General features: G+C 39.3%; 1 protein-coding gene across 1 annotated transcript in view; it reads right to left on the reverse strand.

Annotated features, from left to right (window-relative positions):
- The window catches only part of TEK (TEK receptor tyrosine kinase), a gene marked incomplete at its 5' end in the record, with an annotated part of 44,457 nt that overhangs the window by 19,779 nt on the left and 7,561 nt on the right, over window positions 1–17,117 (reverse strand). Inside the window, 5 exons of the mRNA XM_064290853.1 lie at window positions 1,542–1,841; window positions 5,081–5,368; window positions 9,439–9,573; window positions 11,366–11,527; window positions 14,800–14,944. Of these exons, the coding sequence (XP_064146923.1) occupies window positions 1,542–1,841; window positions 5,081–5,368; window positions 9,439–9,573; window positions 11,366–11,527; window positions 14,800–14,944 (1,030 nt within the window). The remainder of the gene's footprint in view (window positions 1–1,541; window positions 1,842–5,080; window positions 5,369–9,438; window positions 9,574–11,365; window positions 11,528–14,799; window positions 14,945–17,117) is intronic.

Raw genomic sequence — 17,117 nt, forward strand, 5'->3', positions numbered from 1 at the left:
GGAGAGATGGAGGGAAAGAGAGAGGAAAGACGGAAGGAAAAGACAAAAATCACTAAATTTAGGGCCTGGGTCAAAATAAACTTTTTTTTTTCAAAATAAACTATTAAAGACTATGGTCTATCCTCCCACTTCTTTCTCTTATTTAAGTTAAAATAAAATAAAGCTGAATATATCTTTATTAAAAACACCATGTAGAGCATGACCCCATCTTTATAAAAATATTCTTGTATAATTATCTACCTTTCCTTCTGTCTTTATGCATGCATAGAGAGGCATCTGGAATGCTGAGAGTTTATGGTTTTGCTTTGTCTTTTTTTTTCTGTTTGTATTTTTATATATAGCTTGGATTTAGGGCATGTATACATTTTACCAATACAAATGTAATTATAAAAGTTAAGCATTTATTAGGACTTTGATCTAAAAACTACTCTCTGCAACTGGCTGATGCATCATTTCTTGGACATTAAAAAAAAAGGTTGCAAAGAATCAGCACTAAGTGCACAGCTTGTTTTATTTCTTAAATCCTAGTAATCCTTTGAGAAAACCAAGAGGTTTTTAGTGCTCTTAGGTTTTCTGTAAAAATGAACTCTAGCTAAAATACAAACCGGCAAAACTCCCCCTTTCAGTGCCCCATCATCCTTCTATCTATATTTTGCTGGGCATGTTGTACAATGCAGAAAGCTAGGGGGCGCCATTCTCACAGACTACAAAAGGAAGGCATTCCATGTGCTGCAGCTGAGCCCACAGCTGGGGACCTTTTTCACTCAATCACATTTACCAGGTTTCATCAATCACAAATAGAAGGCATAGTGTGCTTGGCACTCTAAGGGGATATCGATCTCAAAGAGCTTAGGTACTCTCTCTGGAGTGGGGATTATTGGTGGAGCTGGAGACATAACAACCTAGATCAGAGAAGTAAAAGAAAATTTATGATAGCATGGTATCATCGAAGCTGAAAGGTGAGTTCATTCTGAGGGTTGGTAGAGTATGGTTCTTGGCGCCTCCCTCTGACGTGCCCACTCAAGCCTGCATCCGCCAAACAAGTTCCACATACTTCTTTTTCCACAGAATCAAATTCATATTCCTTCAGAACTTCCTTCTTAGGTTGTTGGTTGGGGAACAAGCTGATAGGCCAATTCATTCCAATGTGTAATGATAGAAAATGGACCAATTGGGTATTCTTTCTAAGCGCATTTTCTTTTATTTGTGTGGTACATTTGTTACAGCTGATGAATATTGGTACTTTATTACTAACAAAAGTTCAACAAGTTCACTTTTTGTGTTGTCCAGTCTTATGGGTTTTGACAAATGCATAATGTCATGTGTCTACCATTACAGTATTATTCAGAATAGTTGCCCTAAAAATGCCCTGTGTTCCATCTAGGGGCATTTTCCTTGTAAGGACATATTGAGAGATAGTGAAGCCTGCTAGGACAAGTGAATTAAGTCACATGGTATGCAAATAGGGTAAATATCTTAAGAGAGTAGGGTTTTTCTGATGCTATCCCAAAATAATCCTATGTAAATACATGCCCACCAACCTTGAGATTCTGCAAGGGTCATCAGTTCATGAGAAAAGGTGGGGTTGCTTGACCCTATGTTGTTCTCTGCAAAAATGTCCACCTGATAAGCTGTTTCAGGTTCTAGGCCTTTGAGCTGGTACTGGGTGATGGTTGTATTCTTGATCTTCACATCAATGTGCTGGTCCTCATTCTTGCCCTGAACCTTGTAACGGATGGTAATAGAAGAAATAGAATAGCCATCCAATATTGCCCAAGAGATAATAGCCGTGGAGTCTGTGATATTGGAAATCTTGATGTTTTCTGGTTGAGGAGGAAGAACTAGAAATTTTAAAAAAGACAAGGTTTCACTTAAGATACTAGATTATTATGCTTTTGAGAGATGGTTAATGTCAACTCATAAACCATGGATGGCAAATAGACATTTTCTCAAAGGGCAATTCTGGTTAATTGGTAGTGGCTACTGGACACCAGTTAGACTTGGCAAAACGGTGCAAAAGGGGTAAGTGGCAACATATGTGTCACATTTTTGCCATCCTTATATTAAAAAAGCTTCATAAATTCTGTTACTCCACAAACCTATATTACTCTATTCTTGATGCTGTGGAGAACAATGAGACTATGAAAGGAGACATTTGTATGGTGCTTACAGTGTGCCAGGTATTATCCTAGACCCTTCTATATACCAACTCATTTCTTCTTTATAATAATCCTGCCATGAGTATTGAGGCCCAGAGAAGCTAAGTGACTTTCCCAAGGTCACAAAGCTATTAAGTAGCAGAAACAGGATTGCTATTAAAGAGCAGAAACAGGATTTAATCTCTGGCAGTCTGGCTTCATAGTCCACAGTCTTAGCCACTGTGTCATACAGTGTGTCTCTGTCCTAAATGCATTTATGGAGCAGTAACTACTAGCTAGTTTTCATTTAGTTCTACAAATATAATACTGATTACTAGATTTTGATAGTGTTCAATTCTAATGAAGGTAAAATTCATATACAAAAGTGGATGAATACTTAAGACAATTTTGATTCACGCTTCAGTTATCAAGATGTTTTATATTTCTGTAGTAATTTAAGCAGGCTGGAAATGGTACACAATCAAACACATGGGTCAATGGATGAAAGCAAAGTACTCAGAGGCAAAACAAATATGAGAACTTGGCATATGATACAAAAAGCATCACAAATCACTAAGGGGGCTATTTTATTCAATACCTGGCATTGGGATCATTGGCTTGGCATATGTGAATAAATAAGATTAAAATCCAATCTTGCACCACGCCCCAAAATAACATCCCTGTATGTTAAAGTTCTCAACATGCAAAACAAAAAACACTCAAAGTATTAGAAAAAATAGAATATATTTATGACCTTGGGATAAGGTAGAATTCCTTAAATGAAATGTAAAAAGCATAAACCATGAAGGCAAATATTGACAGGTCTGATTACATCAAAATATAAAACAACTTTGGGGTAAAAGTCACCATAAACAAGGCAAAAATAAAGGGAGTCAGAATATATTTGCAATGTATATAACAATATTAATATCCAGATTATATAAAGAACTTCTGCAAATCAATAAAAAACAACAACAACAAATAACAAATGGGCAAAGTATATCAACAAGTATATTACAAAATAGGAAATCCAAATGTCCAAAGAATATAAGAAAAGATACTCAACCTTGCTAGTTATCAAAAAAATGAAAATTGAAATTGAATTACCATGTTTCACCTTTTAGATTGGCAAAAATAAAGTGCCTAACAATATCAGGGAACATAAATATAGGAAAAAGACACATAGAGAAAGATAGATAAAGGGATGACACTCTCATACAGTCCTACACAGAATGCACATTGAATAGTCACTCCAGAGAGAAATGACTCCTTGGTTCCAATTCTGGACGTTTCCTAGAAAAGTTCTCATAGCTATGCACATAGAGACATGTATAAAGGATGGTCACTGCATTTTTGTTTGTGATAGTAAAAAAATTAAAAAAAAAAAAAAGAAAACAACCTAAATGTTCATCTTAAAGGGAATGGATATATAAAATGATATATTCTTAAGATAAAGTATTATACGGAAGTTAAAAGGGGTACATCAGGTCTAAACAAAATTAACATGGAAGTAGCTGAATGTTTATTCAAAAAAAGCAAGATGAAGAATGATATTATGCATATATACACTTATAGATACATATATATGTATTTTGTACATGAAAGCAAAAACCAAACCCATTGCCATCGAGTCGATTCTGACTCATGGCAACACTACAGGACAGAGTATAGTTCTTCAATTATAAAAAATTGAGTGGAAAATATAAAAGTTAATAATTTTGGTTTGTTTCTGGGGAAAGGGAAATGGAACTGGGGTAAGGGTGAAGGTGAAAGGGGATTTTGATATATTTGCATTGTGCTATTCCACAAATCAACAAAAAGTCTGAAAGCAAATACGACAAAATATTCACAGTTGTTAATACTGGGTGGTAGGAAGGTGGGTGTTTATGGTGTATTCTCTGCATTCTTCTGTTGCCTTTACAATTCAGAAAAAATATATATATATATTTTTTAATCTAATGAAGTATCTCTAAACACTGACAAAACAGTTCAGACTTCCATGAGTGGCTGATGAAAGAAAAGAGTGGCTGGAGGACACAGAACCCAACCCATCCACACTGCAGACTGCTAGCTGTAATGGAGGAAGTAGAGAACCCAAAGCAAAAGAAAGCCTCAAGACTTGGAGAGGTGGCAAGGGGCCAAAAGATCCCAACTTAAGTGGTAACTGGTGTGGCCAAGAAATGTCTGTCTTTCCATAGGCTCTCACAGTTCTAATGCAGTGAATCCAGATAGACTCTCTGTTCAATGATCAAAAAGCTTTCAATACTACAAGGAAACCCTAGAAGTTCCAGCTAATTTTAAATGACCAATCTGAAATAGAGAAAAACTTTAACTGTAGAATATTTTGGGAAAAAAAAATGGCTTTATTACTCTCGGATTTATAAAACTTCAATAATTGTCTGTTATGAAAAGTTTTCAAGCAAAGCTATTTGCCTTTTAAGATTAGGAAAGACCCATCTGTAAGTAATCAGCTCCTGTTTGCATATACACAGCAACCCTAAAAAGTGCTCTATGATCAATTAAACAAGCCCTAGGGAAAAAAAAAAAAAATTTTTTTTTTTTTAGAAAATCTTATTTATTAATTTATTTAAAAAGTAACTCCATGCCAGTGAAAGGTAAATTTTAGCATAGTCTTGCCTAAATTATTGCAAATACAAATTCACAAACTTTCTTATACATTAAAAAAAATAAAAATTGTCGTTGAGTGGGTTCAGATTCATGGCAACCCCGTGTATTTCAGAACAGAACTGCTCCAAAGGATTGTCAATGGCCGTGACCTTTTGGAAGTAGGTCATCAGGTGTTTCTTTCAAGGATCCCTCAGCAGATTTGAACTGCCAACCTTTTGGTTAGTAGCCGAGTTCTTAAATATTTGTACCACCAAGGTTATTAAATGAGATTTGGATGCTGTTCAGGAAAGGCTGGGGCAGAGTGAGTTACTTACTGTCACTAAGGGTCCAGGCAGTGAGATCTTCACTCCATTCCCCTTGGGCCTTGGTGTTGACTCTGGCTCGGACCACATACTGCTCCCTAGGGTGTAAATTGTTAAGCAGTACCGAAGTCAAGTTGCCAGGCACTTTAATATTTTGCTGGTCACTTTTCATTTGCACAGACCTCCTCTCAACTTCAACATAAAAGTCATCTTCTGAGCTTGGGAATATTGGTTGCCAGGTCAAATTTAGAGTGGTCTGACTTTTTGGTAGGAGACTGAGACCTCTCGGAGGAGGGAGACCTAGGAGAAACCAAGAAGATCATTATTTTTACATAGGAAGGAGGTAAAGACATCCCCAAAGGACAGCTTTAAATAATAACCTTGGCTTCTAGAATAAAGTACCCCTTCACATACTAGCAAAGAAACACAAGCTAACAGTCATATAATATCTTTTATTCTACCAAAATAGTAAACCTTTAAAATAATTTTAATACGTAATTTGGGCGACTGTAATACAGGTGTGCAGTTCCTTTGGAGATCAATTTGGGGATATTTTTCAAGAGCCCTAGAAATGCCCATATACTTTGGCCTTGTAATCTGACCATGAGGGATTTATCCTAAGGAAATAATCCAAAGGAAGAGAAAAAACTATGTGGATGAAGACGTTTGTTACAATGTTAACTATAATAGCACAAAGTTAGAGGAAACCTAAATGCTCAGCAACAGGGAATGTTCTAGTAAATTACAATATAGATATCCAATGGATTAAAATAAATTAGGAAGATTATGGAAGAAAAGAAAAATATTTATAATACATGAGAGAAAGCTCTCATTGTAACTTGGTAAAAGTCATGTCTACAATTGGATAGGGATAGGAAGGCAACTGATAAAAGTGAAAACAGGTAAACTTGAAAATAATTTGCCAAGTTTGTGTAATTATGGGTGGAGTGTTCAGTGTTTCCGTTACCATTTTGAGCAATACACTTTATAGCAATTCTGAGGTTACTTCTTAGCAAGGAGCACTTCAAACATCATAACGGTGGTAGTGGCAGGACCCGGCCTAGGCTTGCTCTGATCTCATCAAGGTCATGGCTATGACCACATGCTGGCTGGTCATAACAACCCACAAGAACCTGGGTTACCACATGCTGGCTAGTCATAACAACCCACAAGAACCTGGGTTACCAGGGAGATGGTTGAGTGGAAAGAATATGGGATTTGAAGTCAAAGAGATAGGAACATGCGACTTTAGTTTTGTGACCTTGGGCAAATTTATAACCTCTCCAAGTTCATCTGTAAGATGGAAACAAAAATACCCATCTTCTAGATTTAGGAGGAGTAAATGAGATAAAAGATAGGAAATAATAGATATATCAAGATGTTAGGGGCTCTATTAACGTTAGTTTCTTTCCTCCCTCCCTCCCTTCCTAAAGTGTCCTATTTGGTATCAGGGGCACAGGAGAACTCTGTGTGGTTTTCTTCAATTAGTAATAGTAAATTGATTTTTAAATTCCAGATACAAAGTCCATTCAAAACACAGGTTAGGGATCCTCTAACTCATGCATTCTCAGTGGTTCTTAAAAAACCACCAAAAACCCATTGCAGATGAGTCAATTCTGACTCATAGCGACTCTACAGTACAGAGTAGAACTGCCTGATAGGGTTTCCAAAGCTGTAAATCTTTATGGAAGCAGACTGCCATATCTTTCTCCCTCAGAGCAGCTGGTGGGTTTGAACCTTTCAGTTAGCAGCCAAGCACTTTAAACACTGCACCACCAGGGCTCCTAATTGGTTCTTAGGGGGTGAAAATTTAGATATTATAATGGTTCACAAAGGTCCACAATACTTAAACAGACATATAGTATATCTGTGTTATTAAAATTTCATGGATGAAGTAACAGAACAAAAATGTCTTTAAAAGCTCCTTAGGAAAGCAGTAATGAAAAAAGGGTTGAGAAACACTGCTCTACCTCTTGAGGGAGAGGGGAATGCTTTCTGGTGGGAGAAATGGTCTGTTTCCATCCACCTGGAGAGTAACTCCCACCGGCCAGTTCTGATTGCTGTTAGACTGGTGGGAAACGGCAATCAGGTAAGGCAATTTGCTTGGCATTATGCTAAAAGTCCTACTAGTCCTTTCCCTAAAACCTTAGCAAATTGTGAGAGGTGATGTCAACTCCTTTTGCTAATCATTAAAGCTTAAATTCTAAAATAAGCAACCCAGAGTGGTTCGGCAAGCTTACAAAGACAAAGCAGAATGCAGGGTTGATGTTTGGGAGAATACGTGCAAACCTCCTAAGTCTGTGCCTGATACAGAGGTATAATTCAATAAATGGTCATTCCCCTTTGGGAATATGATGTACTCTTTGCTTTTCCCCGTCCACCTTCTTTCTGCAATGTGTTCATAACATGCTCCCTTCTCTCCCCTCCTGGCCTCCACCACCTCAATCAACACACTTACAAATAGTATAACTGTTGGATGAATTAAAAAACGAACAGCAAAATTCTAATGATGGAAAAAGAAGAACCTTCAAGAATTCCCTTCCTGCCCATCCCTGAGAACTACTTTGATATATTCCAAGAGACCTCTAAATGGATCCTTGTTGGAAGATATTCTGAGGGCTGGAGACAGTACAGTGTGGGACTGTGAAGTGTTTTATGTTTTCTTCCATAAATACTTTCCATCTGAGTCAGATTATGACCTTCCCCTTTTGATCCATCAACAATGACCTGAGAGAGAATTAACTTCCATCAACCCAATGACATACAGGGGCCCCTTTTATTATAGCTGCAGAGGTCCCTTTATTCTCTAACTTACATATAGTGGTCAAGCCTTCTCTATTTTTCCTGATTTTATTTTTGTATTCACAACCCAATGGGTTCCAGGGAAGCCATTTCTCGTGCAATGCTTCCACAAGTGCTCTGAGTCCCATTCTGCTGGTCAAATGAAACAAGCTGGCTGGTGTGGAAAGGGGTCTCTGTTAGGGGTGTATAATTTCTTCAGGAAAGCTAGATGCTCTTCCTAGTTTTCTCACTAAATCATTCTGTATCCTGTTGCCTTTAGTAAATGGACTAGAAAATGGAAAGTCTATCAACTGGGAAAGAAAATGGCACCTCTGGACTTCTTGGTAAAAATATAAGAATTAAAGAAACAAAAAGATATGGAGTCTGAAGATCTAGTTTCAAAATTTCTGGATTTGACATGCATAAGATGCACCACCATGGGCATGTTACTAGCCACTGTGAGAGTCTACCTTTCAGTTCATAAAATGGGGAAGATGATAATTCATACCCTTCAAGGTAATGTGAATTAAACATATGTGAACCTGCAACTGTAAAGCACTGACCAGGACATGGTGACAGAATGATTATACACAGTGGACAAGTCAAAGAACCAGGAAAGAGACTTAAAGGGGTCACTCCAGTGTTTCAGAGGAGGATACCTGGGTAGCAGAAAGCTGGAGCCCAGGGTAGCTTGAAGCAGGCTTCACAATTCAAGGGCTCTTCAATTAATATAATAGAATGTCAATAGAGAGTGACTAACATTGATAAATCAATAAATATTGCTACACGTCATTTAGAAGGTGTGGACTCAGAACCACCAGCATTAGTGTCACTTGCGAACTTATTAGAAATGCAGATCCGTCAGCCCCATCCCTACCTTGGGCCGACTGAATCAGAAACTCTGGGGGTGGGGCCCGGCGACCTACATTTGAGCAAGTCTTCTGCGTGATTCTTACGAATGCTAAAGTTTGAGAACCACTGGTTTTGAAACATGGAGATAAATGTTCCATGAAATAGCCAAAGAATTCAAAGTAGTCACCACTAGGAAGCAGGATTGAGGGGTAGAGCAATAGAGCAGGGGACGGTTGTTCTTTAGATAAAAGCCTCATTGGCTGTTTTAACTACATACATGAATTACTTTGAAAAATTAAAAGTTATTTTAAAAAATAAATACACTGAAGTGCGTATGTGGCCAGAGCCTGGCCTGGGCCTTTAAGAGGGAAACAGGAAGCTGGTGGTACGATGTAGAAGCCAAGGCTCAGCACAGTTGCTACTGAGTAAATCCCAACTCCTAAGGGATGTCCCTGCCCTCCTGAAGGCTCATCTGCTTCCTTCTCTGTCCCCTCGGACTTCTGCAAACCCCTTCCCTCAGGGAGGTAGGCCAAGAGTCCAGCCCAAATAAAGGGACAGTTTGGCTCAACTTGCTAGCCTTCCTGTCACCTTCCCCACCCATTCGAAAGCAAACTCCTTCCACCTCCATCCCCACCCACCCACTTACCCACCACCACCCTTCCTGGTCTTCCTTCCTCTTTCCCCTTCCTTCCCCTCCCACCCAAATCATGGATGGATGCCTGTTGGCTTCAACTCACTGATGGAAGCTGTTGTGAACCGTCTCACGGGTCCAGGATGCCCTTCTCCGCCCTCTCCGCGCCGGATCAGCTGCACGCAGAGCTCATATTCTGTTCGAGGTTCCAAAGCATTCAGTGTAACAATCTCACTTGTCACTGAGAAGAGGGAAAGTCCAGGAAACTTAAGTTGGCATTCTTTGACGTTCTTTAAACTCAGATTGTTGTTATTGTGATGTGAACTAATGTTAGGTTTTTAAGAATGCAATGCCTTAGGGAAACAGGCAATTCCCCTGAAGGGCGTCACCATTCCCAATACAAGGAAAATAAGACTTTCTAAAGGACATGTCCAGGTTATAATGTATATATTATCACATGTATTTCTGTGCCACTTACACATTTTCTGCTCTGTTTCTTTTGTCTTTTCATTTGTAAAGTAAAACTTCACAAATTCTCAACTATATGGAGTATCAATCAGATTTAGGGGAAAAAAGCCTCCATTAGAAAAATATAAAATAAATTAATTTTTAGTGATTTCAAGTACATATACTTACAGCAATCAAGCTATCAAAAGAAGAGACTCTAAGAGGGTTTGCTTATAATGACTGGATCACTGATTTGTAATGGTCACAAATGCAAGATTTTAAAGTATTTGAACATAGTCCCCTAAGGAAATTATACATGCAACTCATTTTTCCGTTAACTACTTTACTCAGTCTCTATTGCTCCATGGATGTTGCAAAGGTAACTTTTTGCCTTATCCTGTGATAAATTCCCAGTCAGTAAAAAAATAATTGAGCTTTGTGTAAGAGTTCTTGGAAGACCACTTTGTGGATGTCCACTTGTACAAAGAGACAATTACGGGAAAAAAAACAAATCTGGTTTTTAATAAGACCTAGCCATTGATGTTGGCAGCAACAGTCCATCAAATCAGCCTTCGTTCCCAGGGATTCTGACTTTTGGCTGGGTCTACAACAGATTTTGAAGAGCTCAGTAATAATATGATGACTTTATTCAAGGTAGCCAGCTCAGCTGGAATTATTAAGCCAAGAACCCTCCCTTTCCTCTCCTTTTTTTGTAACTTCCTCAGTTATCTACAGACGGTGGGTAGCGAGCCCTTTTTAAGGAAATTATAAGCTTAGCGGGACTTTGCCTTAGACTATTAGCAGAGGGATACACATAACTTATAAGCAGGCTGTGGCAGGTCTGTCTACAAGATATCACAATTAAGAAAGCATAACCAAGTAATAAACATCATGAAATAAATACAACCGTAATTAGCATTTAAAAATATATTTAACTGTTTTAATGAAATTTTGACGTTTTGTCAAATTTTGTTTATATTTTTTCTTGAGGAAGTTGGAAGAGAGCCGTGTAACCCTCTTTTCCTCACACTCTTTCCCCCGCCTCAGTTCACTCTGCCGCGGCTTAACCTTCTCAGGTCCAAATTCCTCTAACAATCTCTGGGTCTTAGAAGCTTGCAGGACAGAGTAGGGCAGGGAAGGAGAGAAAAAATAAACAAGCTGACAGAGCAGGAGCAATCACCCCTAGGATTTAGGGAGATTACACGTCTCTGCCTTTCCGGCAGGCTCTGGACTTTCCTGTTTCCATATTCATAGTGTAAACATGTATTTTTCACTATGATCAAGGAAGATAAACTAAAACCAGGATTGGAGATCCAGAGAAGCCTGGGAAGGAAATATGATGTATATTGATATCAATATAATACTCTGACGCAAGCTGGTGTGTGTCCCTAGTACACGATGACTTTCAGAAAGTTAGCCCTAGAACTCAGAGGGGTCCCTGCACGCTCTCCACTCCTGAATAGAATCCTCTGGTACAGCTGCCACCTTGGGTAGAGGGTCAAGCAGGGAGAAGAGGATTTCTATATCTGGGAAATTTTTTTCCTGGTGCAATGTTCCCAGTTGGGCCTCTCCTGTCCAAACCTTACCTGGAATATGCCGCCAAGCCTCGTAATGATTAACAGGTTTGTAAAGAAGCTTCTTGGACTTGATTGGTCCATCCCCAAAGAAAGGCTCAGAGCTGATGTTGATGACAGCAAAGTTATGTCCAGTGTCGATCACGTTTGGGGCATTCAGGGGCTTTGGAAGAACTAAATAAAATTTCAGCAATCAAGTTAGTCCTTAGACTTTAAGGGTTTATTGTTCTTGGTGGGCAAAGGGGATCAGAGAGTGCCTTTACATTTTTAACAAAATCCGCTTAGAGCTCTCTGTTCAGAATCAATACAATCACCTCCTTTCTGATCTCCCCTGCTTTGCTGTCGCCCCTCCAATCTATTATCCATAATGTGCTTTCTTAAAATATGAGCACTCCTCTGCTCAAGATCCTTTAATGGATTCTCATTACACTTAGGACAGAATCTAAAATTCTTACCATGACCTGCCGGCCTTGCACAATTTGGCCCTTGCCTACTCTCCAGCCTCCTCTTCCTCTCATTCAGTACCCTCTCACCCCACTGGCCTCCTTTCAGTTCACCCAAAACACCAAGCTCAGTCCTGTTTTAGGGTCTCTGCAGATGTTCCCCTGCAAAGAATGCTCCACCTACTACTATTCTCCCAGTTAACTCTTACTCATCCTTCAACTCTCAGCTCCGGTATGACTTCTTCACGGGGGCTTATCCTGGAGTTCAGTTAGGGTTGTCTTTCATACACTTTCACAGAACCTATACTTTTCCTTTTTTCCTTCATGGTACTGTTCAGAGTTTATTATTCTTTGTAAGTTTATGTGATTATTTAACCCTGGGCTTCCCACTAGACCGTGCATTCTCAATGGAGGTGTTATCACCGTCAAGGGAGCAAAAATTAGTTGTTCGGGGGAAAAAATCTTAGATATTACAATGGTTCGTGACCTTCTGAAGGGCCACGGTACATAAACAGTTATATAGTATATATATGTGACATTAAAATTTCATGGTGATGGGAGAAGTTTTTTAATGAAATTTCTAAAATGGCTCCTTAGGGAGATGATAATAATTAAAAAAAAAAAAAAAAGATGGCAAACACTACAGTAGACTGTGTACTCCATTAGGAAAAGGACCATGTAGGTTTTGCTGATCAGCACCTACCAGGTGCTGACTAGATGTTCTTCTGCTGAATTTCCAGCGAGCTCTGTAGTTTCATTAGCATGACCTTCTCAGAAATGCATAGTTGTTTTTTTTCCTCTCCATGACTGTGTGCTATACAGTGCAGAGCCCTCCATTTTTCACTCTTGAGTGCATTATCTTTGAATATATGCACTCTTTTCTTTTGGATATATGCCTAGGAGTGGAAGTGCCAGGTCATCGGGTACGTATTGCCAGGTTTTCAAATTGGCTGTAGAGTTTGTACTCTGGTAGTAAAGCCCAGTGAATAGTATCTATTTAAAAAAAAAATACTATAATTAAAGATGCTGATTAATTTCCTTATGGCTATTTCCAATTTACGGATTATGACAATGAAGAAGCATCAGTGAATATGCAGACTTGGGACTGGAGAGGCTTCTGTCCATTGATACAGTGTGCTGTGTCTTTCATTAAAAAAATAAAATTTAGAACCAATGACTCTCCTGTATGTTAGCAACATGGCATGTTTTCTATTTATTGCTTACTTTCTATGGGCAGCAAACATTCCAAGAAGCTTAAAAATAAGATAACTTGTTTTGTCTATATATCATTTCCCTTCTTCCAAGGACATGGAAGATGTAAGCAATAATTTTAATCATGTGAATATTCTACTGAATAAGTGATATTTGGGTTTTTTTCCAGCAATCCAAAACATATTAAGGATTCTGAGGAGGTTTACATAGATTCTCATGGCAGAGAATCCAAATCTATGAGGTTGTATTGATGCTACTGTTGCAACTGGACTTTAAAAAAAAATGTCCTGAGTATTTACATCCATTGAATTTGTATTAAAAAAAAAAAAAATTCTGGGATCTCCCAAAAGATTCCTAATTAAGTAATGAAGCTGGCCAAATATAAATCAACTTTGGCTGTCTTCTTCCTCATCTTTAACACTAGAGAATCAGAAAGCAGAATGGTCTAGCAGAGATGTCTAGGCTCTGGAGTCAGGAGACACAGCTTCAAAACTAACATTTGTCATTTACCAGCTGTACTACCTTTAGACAAGTTAACTAAACCCTCTGAACCTGTTTCCTCACTAGTAAAACGGGAATAGCAATATCTGTTGCACAAGGTTCTCATAATGATTAAAGAAGATAAAGTCTGTGATAGACTTAGCTTTCCCAGAATATACACCAGAGAGCTATTAGTTGTATTTGTCTAAATGGGTTCACAAGTAACTTCCAGATTTAAAATTCCTTGTTTTATCTATGTACACGAGGCAAGTAAACTTGGATTTACCCCCATTTTATTTCTTCCCCTCAAGCCACAAATAAACACACACCCACCTAGATAAATTTGAATTTTTGAAAGATTAATTCATAGCAGGAAAGATATCCACGAGGCTGAACATGAAAGATCAGTCATGTTAATTATATAGCTTAGCATGGGCTTCATATTAAGTAGGTAGTCTTCAAAATAAAAATGCCTCAAATTATTCCAACATCAGTGAATGGGAAGCCACAACAATGGTGAAACTAAATGTTTAATGAGATATAATTACTACCAGAGGCATTGTGCCAGACACAGTTTCAAGTGTTTTACATTTTTAACACCTCATTTTACCTTTACAATAACTCTATGAGTTATACCAATTGCTGTCAAGTTGACCTTGACTCATGGTGACCCATGTGTGTCAGAGTAGAACTGTGCTCTATAGAATTTTCAGTGGCTGATTTTTCAGAAGTAGATCACCAGATCTTTCATCCAAGACACCTCTGGGTGAACCCAAACTGCTAACCTTTTGGTCAGCTGTCAAGCACTTTAACCTTTTGCACCAACCAGGGACTTGTACAATAATTCTAAGAAGTAGATAATGTAAACTTCATTTATAGATTAAAAAAAGCTCAAAAAAACCATTGCCATAGAGTTGATTTTGACTCATAGTGATCCTATAGAACAGAGTAGAACTGCCCCATATGGTTTCCAAGGCTGTAATCTTTATGGAAGCACACTGCCATATCTTTCTCCCATGAAGAAAGGCTCAGAGAAGTTCAATTACTTGCCCAAGGCTACATACCAGGTTACTAATTATAGACAAAATTGAACCCAGGAATGTGTGACTCCCAAGGTCAGACTCTTAATCTGTCAATTCCATTTTCATGAGTATTATTATTATTTTTAAAAGGTTTAGTGTCTTGGAAAATGTCCAGAAGATGTTTTAAGGATCAGACTGCACTTCCCTCTATAAGCAGCACGTTTTCCAAGTGACACATAAACGTGGCACATCAAGGATATGAGCTCTTCCTCTGGAAAATGGAGCTTACCTTTAACAGAAATGTTGAAAGGCTCTTCTACCATCCCAGCCACTGTGTTCACACTGCAGACCCAAACTCCTGAGTCAGGGGGCAGGATCCGGGGGATGGTGAATGTGGCCACTGAGAGATGATCCGTGTGGTTAAAGTCTTTTGGCTGAAGAGGTCAGACACAAAAAATAAAAGCTCTAGGGAGGTATAAACACAAGGCCCATAATACTGACTCCCTCTCATTGTTTAATGACAAGTTTTCCAGGCAAGATTAAGAAACCAAGTGCAATGCTAGTATAAATATTGGCTTATTTCCAAAGTTATTGTAATAGCCCTGAAAGTTTATGTTGGATCAATGCCCTCTCGAAGCTTGCTGTTTGTGTGTTTGAGAGTGTGAGGTAAACACTCACAAGCAATGAGTCTATTTCCTTTTAAACTGCTCCTGTTTCTTTCCAGTCTAATACAGAGATGGCTGGGTAGAAGGACAAAGTGGCTTCCTTAAGTGTTTGAAGGGCTGTAAAGTGTGGGGTAATGGGAAAAGCCAGGGCTCTGAAAACAAATGGACCTTACTGAATTCACATTCCAGCTGTGCCATTTTTTGTCAATTCCCTAGTTACTTAACCCAGCCGGTTTCCACTCTGCAAAAGAGGGCTAGGCAGGGTAAGTGGAAGGAACCCCAGTGGCGCAGTGGTTAAGCACTCAGCTGTTAACTGAAAGGTCAGGATCGACTCATCGGCAATGGGTTTTTTTGATGTTAACATAAAGTGAGATGTTATAGAGAGTATGGTCGGCCCTCACTAGGTGGTGGCAGCTGTTATTTCCATTAACTCGTGAAACATCCAACAAGATTGTGGAAGCTGTCATTTTGCTTCTTATATCTACAGGTTGTTTGAGCTGAATAGTAGTACTGGCACATTCTACATATTCCATCCCCTAGCAGTCACTTGGTTCTGTCTTTGGGTCAAGTTGCTTTTCAGTCATCTTTGTGAGAAAAGCAAGGTAACTACAGTATTTTAAAATTTTTAGATAAGAACATACTTCATTGTGCTGAGAATCACTTGCGATAGACATTTGGGGTGGGTCTTGTCTCTATAGCATTTGAGATTGTTGAGGGAGAAAAGGGAAACCTCTTGAAACGGGAGCTTAATCCTTTTCCAGGAATAGAGAGCTGTCATAATTTAGGCCTTACTAATGGTAGACACTTTTTTTTTTAGTGGTTTTTTTAATGGTAGACACCAGCAAGGAGGACAAAGTGAAGATGTGGGGGAACCCAAGGAATGCATTCACACCTAAGGGATTCTGTATATCCTGGTTTCTGAATTGGAAACTTGGGGAGCAGCTTCAAAACCTGTCTATCTAGAGTCAATTATCCTGAACTGCCTCCTTTTATATTCCCCTAATCGCTAATAAGAGCAATGCAGGAATAGAACATTCATCTCTCCATGTTCTGGCAGCAGTGATCTCCTACTGAGTTTTGGGTTTTAAGTTGCGACACCCCTCCCTGCCTGGCCATTGAACCACCTCATTTATCCTGATATGGGGAGTTAGAGATGTGGGGATATTGTGGGGGCAGATCCGTGTACTCCTCACCACACACAGTTCTGCAGGACTGAGGTGGGACTAGGCTGGAGCAGGACTGGTTGGCTCCCCTCCCCCCTCCCCACCCCCCGCCCATAAGCGGGAGACGGGGGAGGCAAGCAGGACACAGAGTGGAATAAACAACCTGACCCACCTCCTGGAGAGTAGAACAGAACACACAGGCCCTGTGGGGCAAAATGTTCCATCTGAGGGGTGGTACGAACTGAAATGTTGCAAACAAACCATTAATGTAGTTCTTGAAGGACTCCACAGGAGCAGAGTAGTAAAAGCAACCACTGTTTGTCCTTCCTGTGCCCGCTGAAGGGGTCAATGTGACAAAGGGAACCAATGCGCCTGCGTCACATCCCATAATGAGTTATGTCAAGGGGAACCAAAAGATTTCCATCTTGAAGAAATCTTGCGTGTGCACCTGTATTTGCCTAACCCAACCCCTTCTCAGAAATCTCCGCCCTTCCCCCCAGAACCTCACAAATAAACATCAAAACCCCTTCTCCCCTCCCAACCCCCGCCACCTTGTTGAAACCCTTAAATATTTGGCTCGTAGGCAAATTGGTGAGACAGTCTCTCTGAAGGTTCTATCCCTTACTATCTCCTTTTGCTAGCTGCTGGCAACATAAATTTGTTTGTGTGACTCCAGGCTACCTCAATAGTCTTACTGAGTGGCACAAATCTGGTTGGGTTCAACTGAGGAAGGGGCCCTCAGTAACAGGATGAGTGCCATCCTGGACACTCAGCTCGAT

This window comes from Loxodonta africana, chromosome 9, assembly GCF_030014295.1.
Source record: "Loxodonta africana isolate mLoxAfr1 chromosome 9, mLoxAfr1.hap2, whole genome shotgun sequence".
NCBI lineage: Eukaryota > Metazoa > Chordata > Mammalia > Proboscidea > Elephantidae > Loxodonta > Loxodonta africana.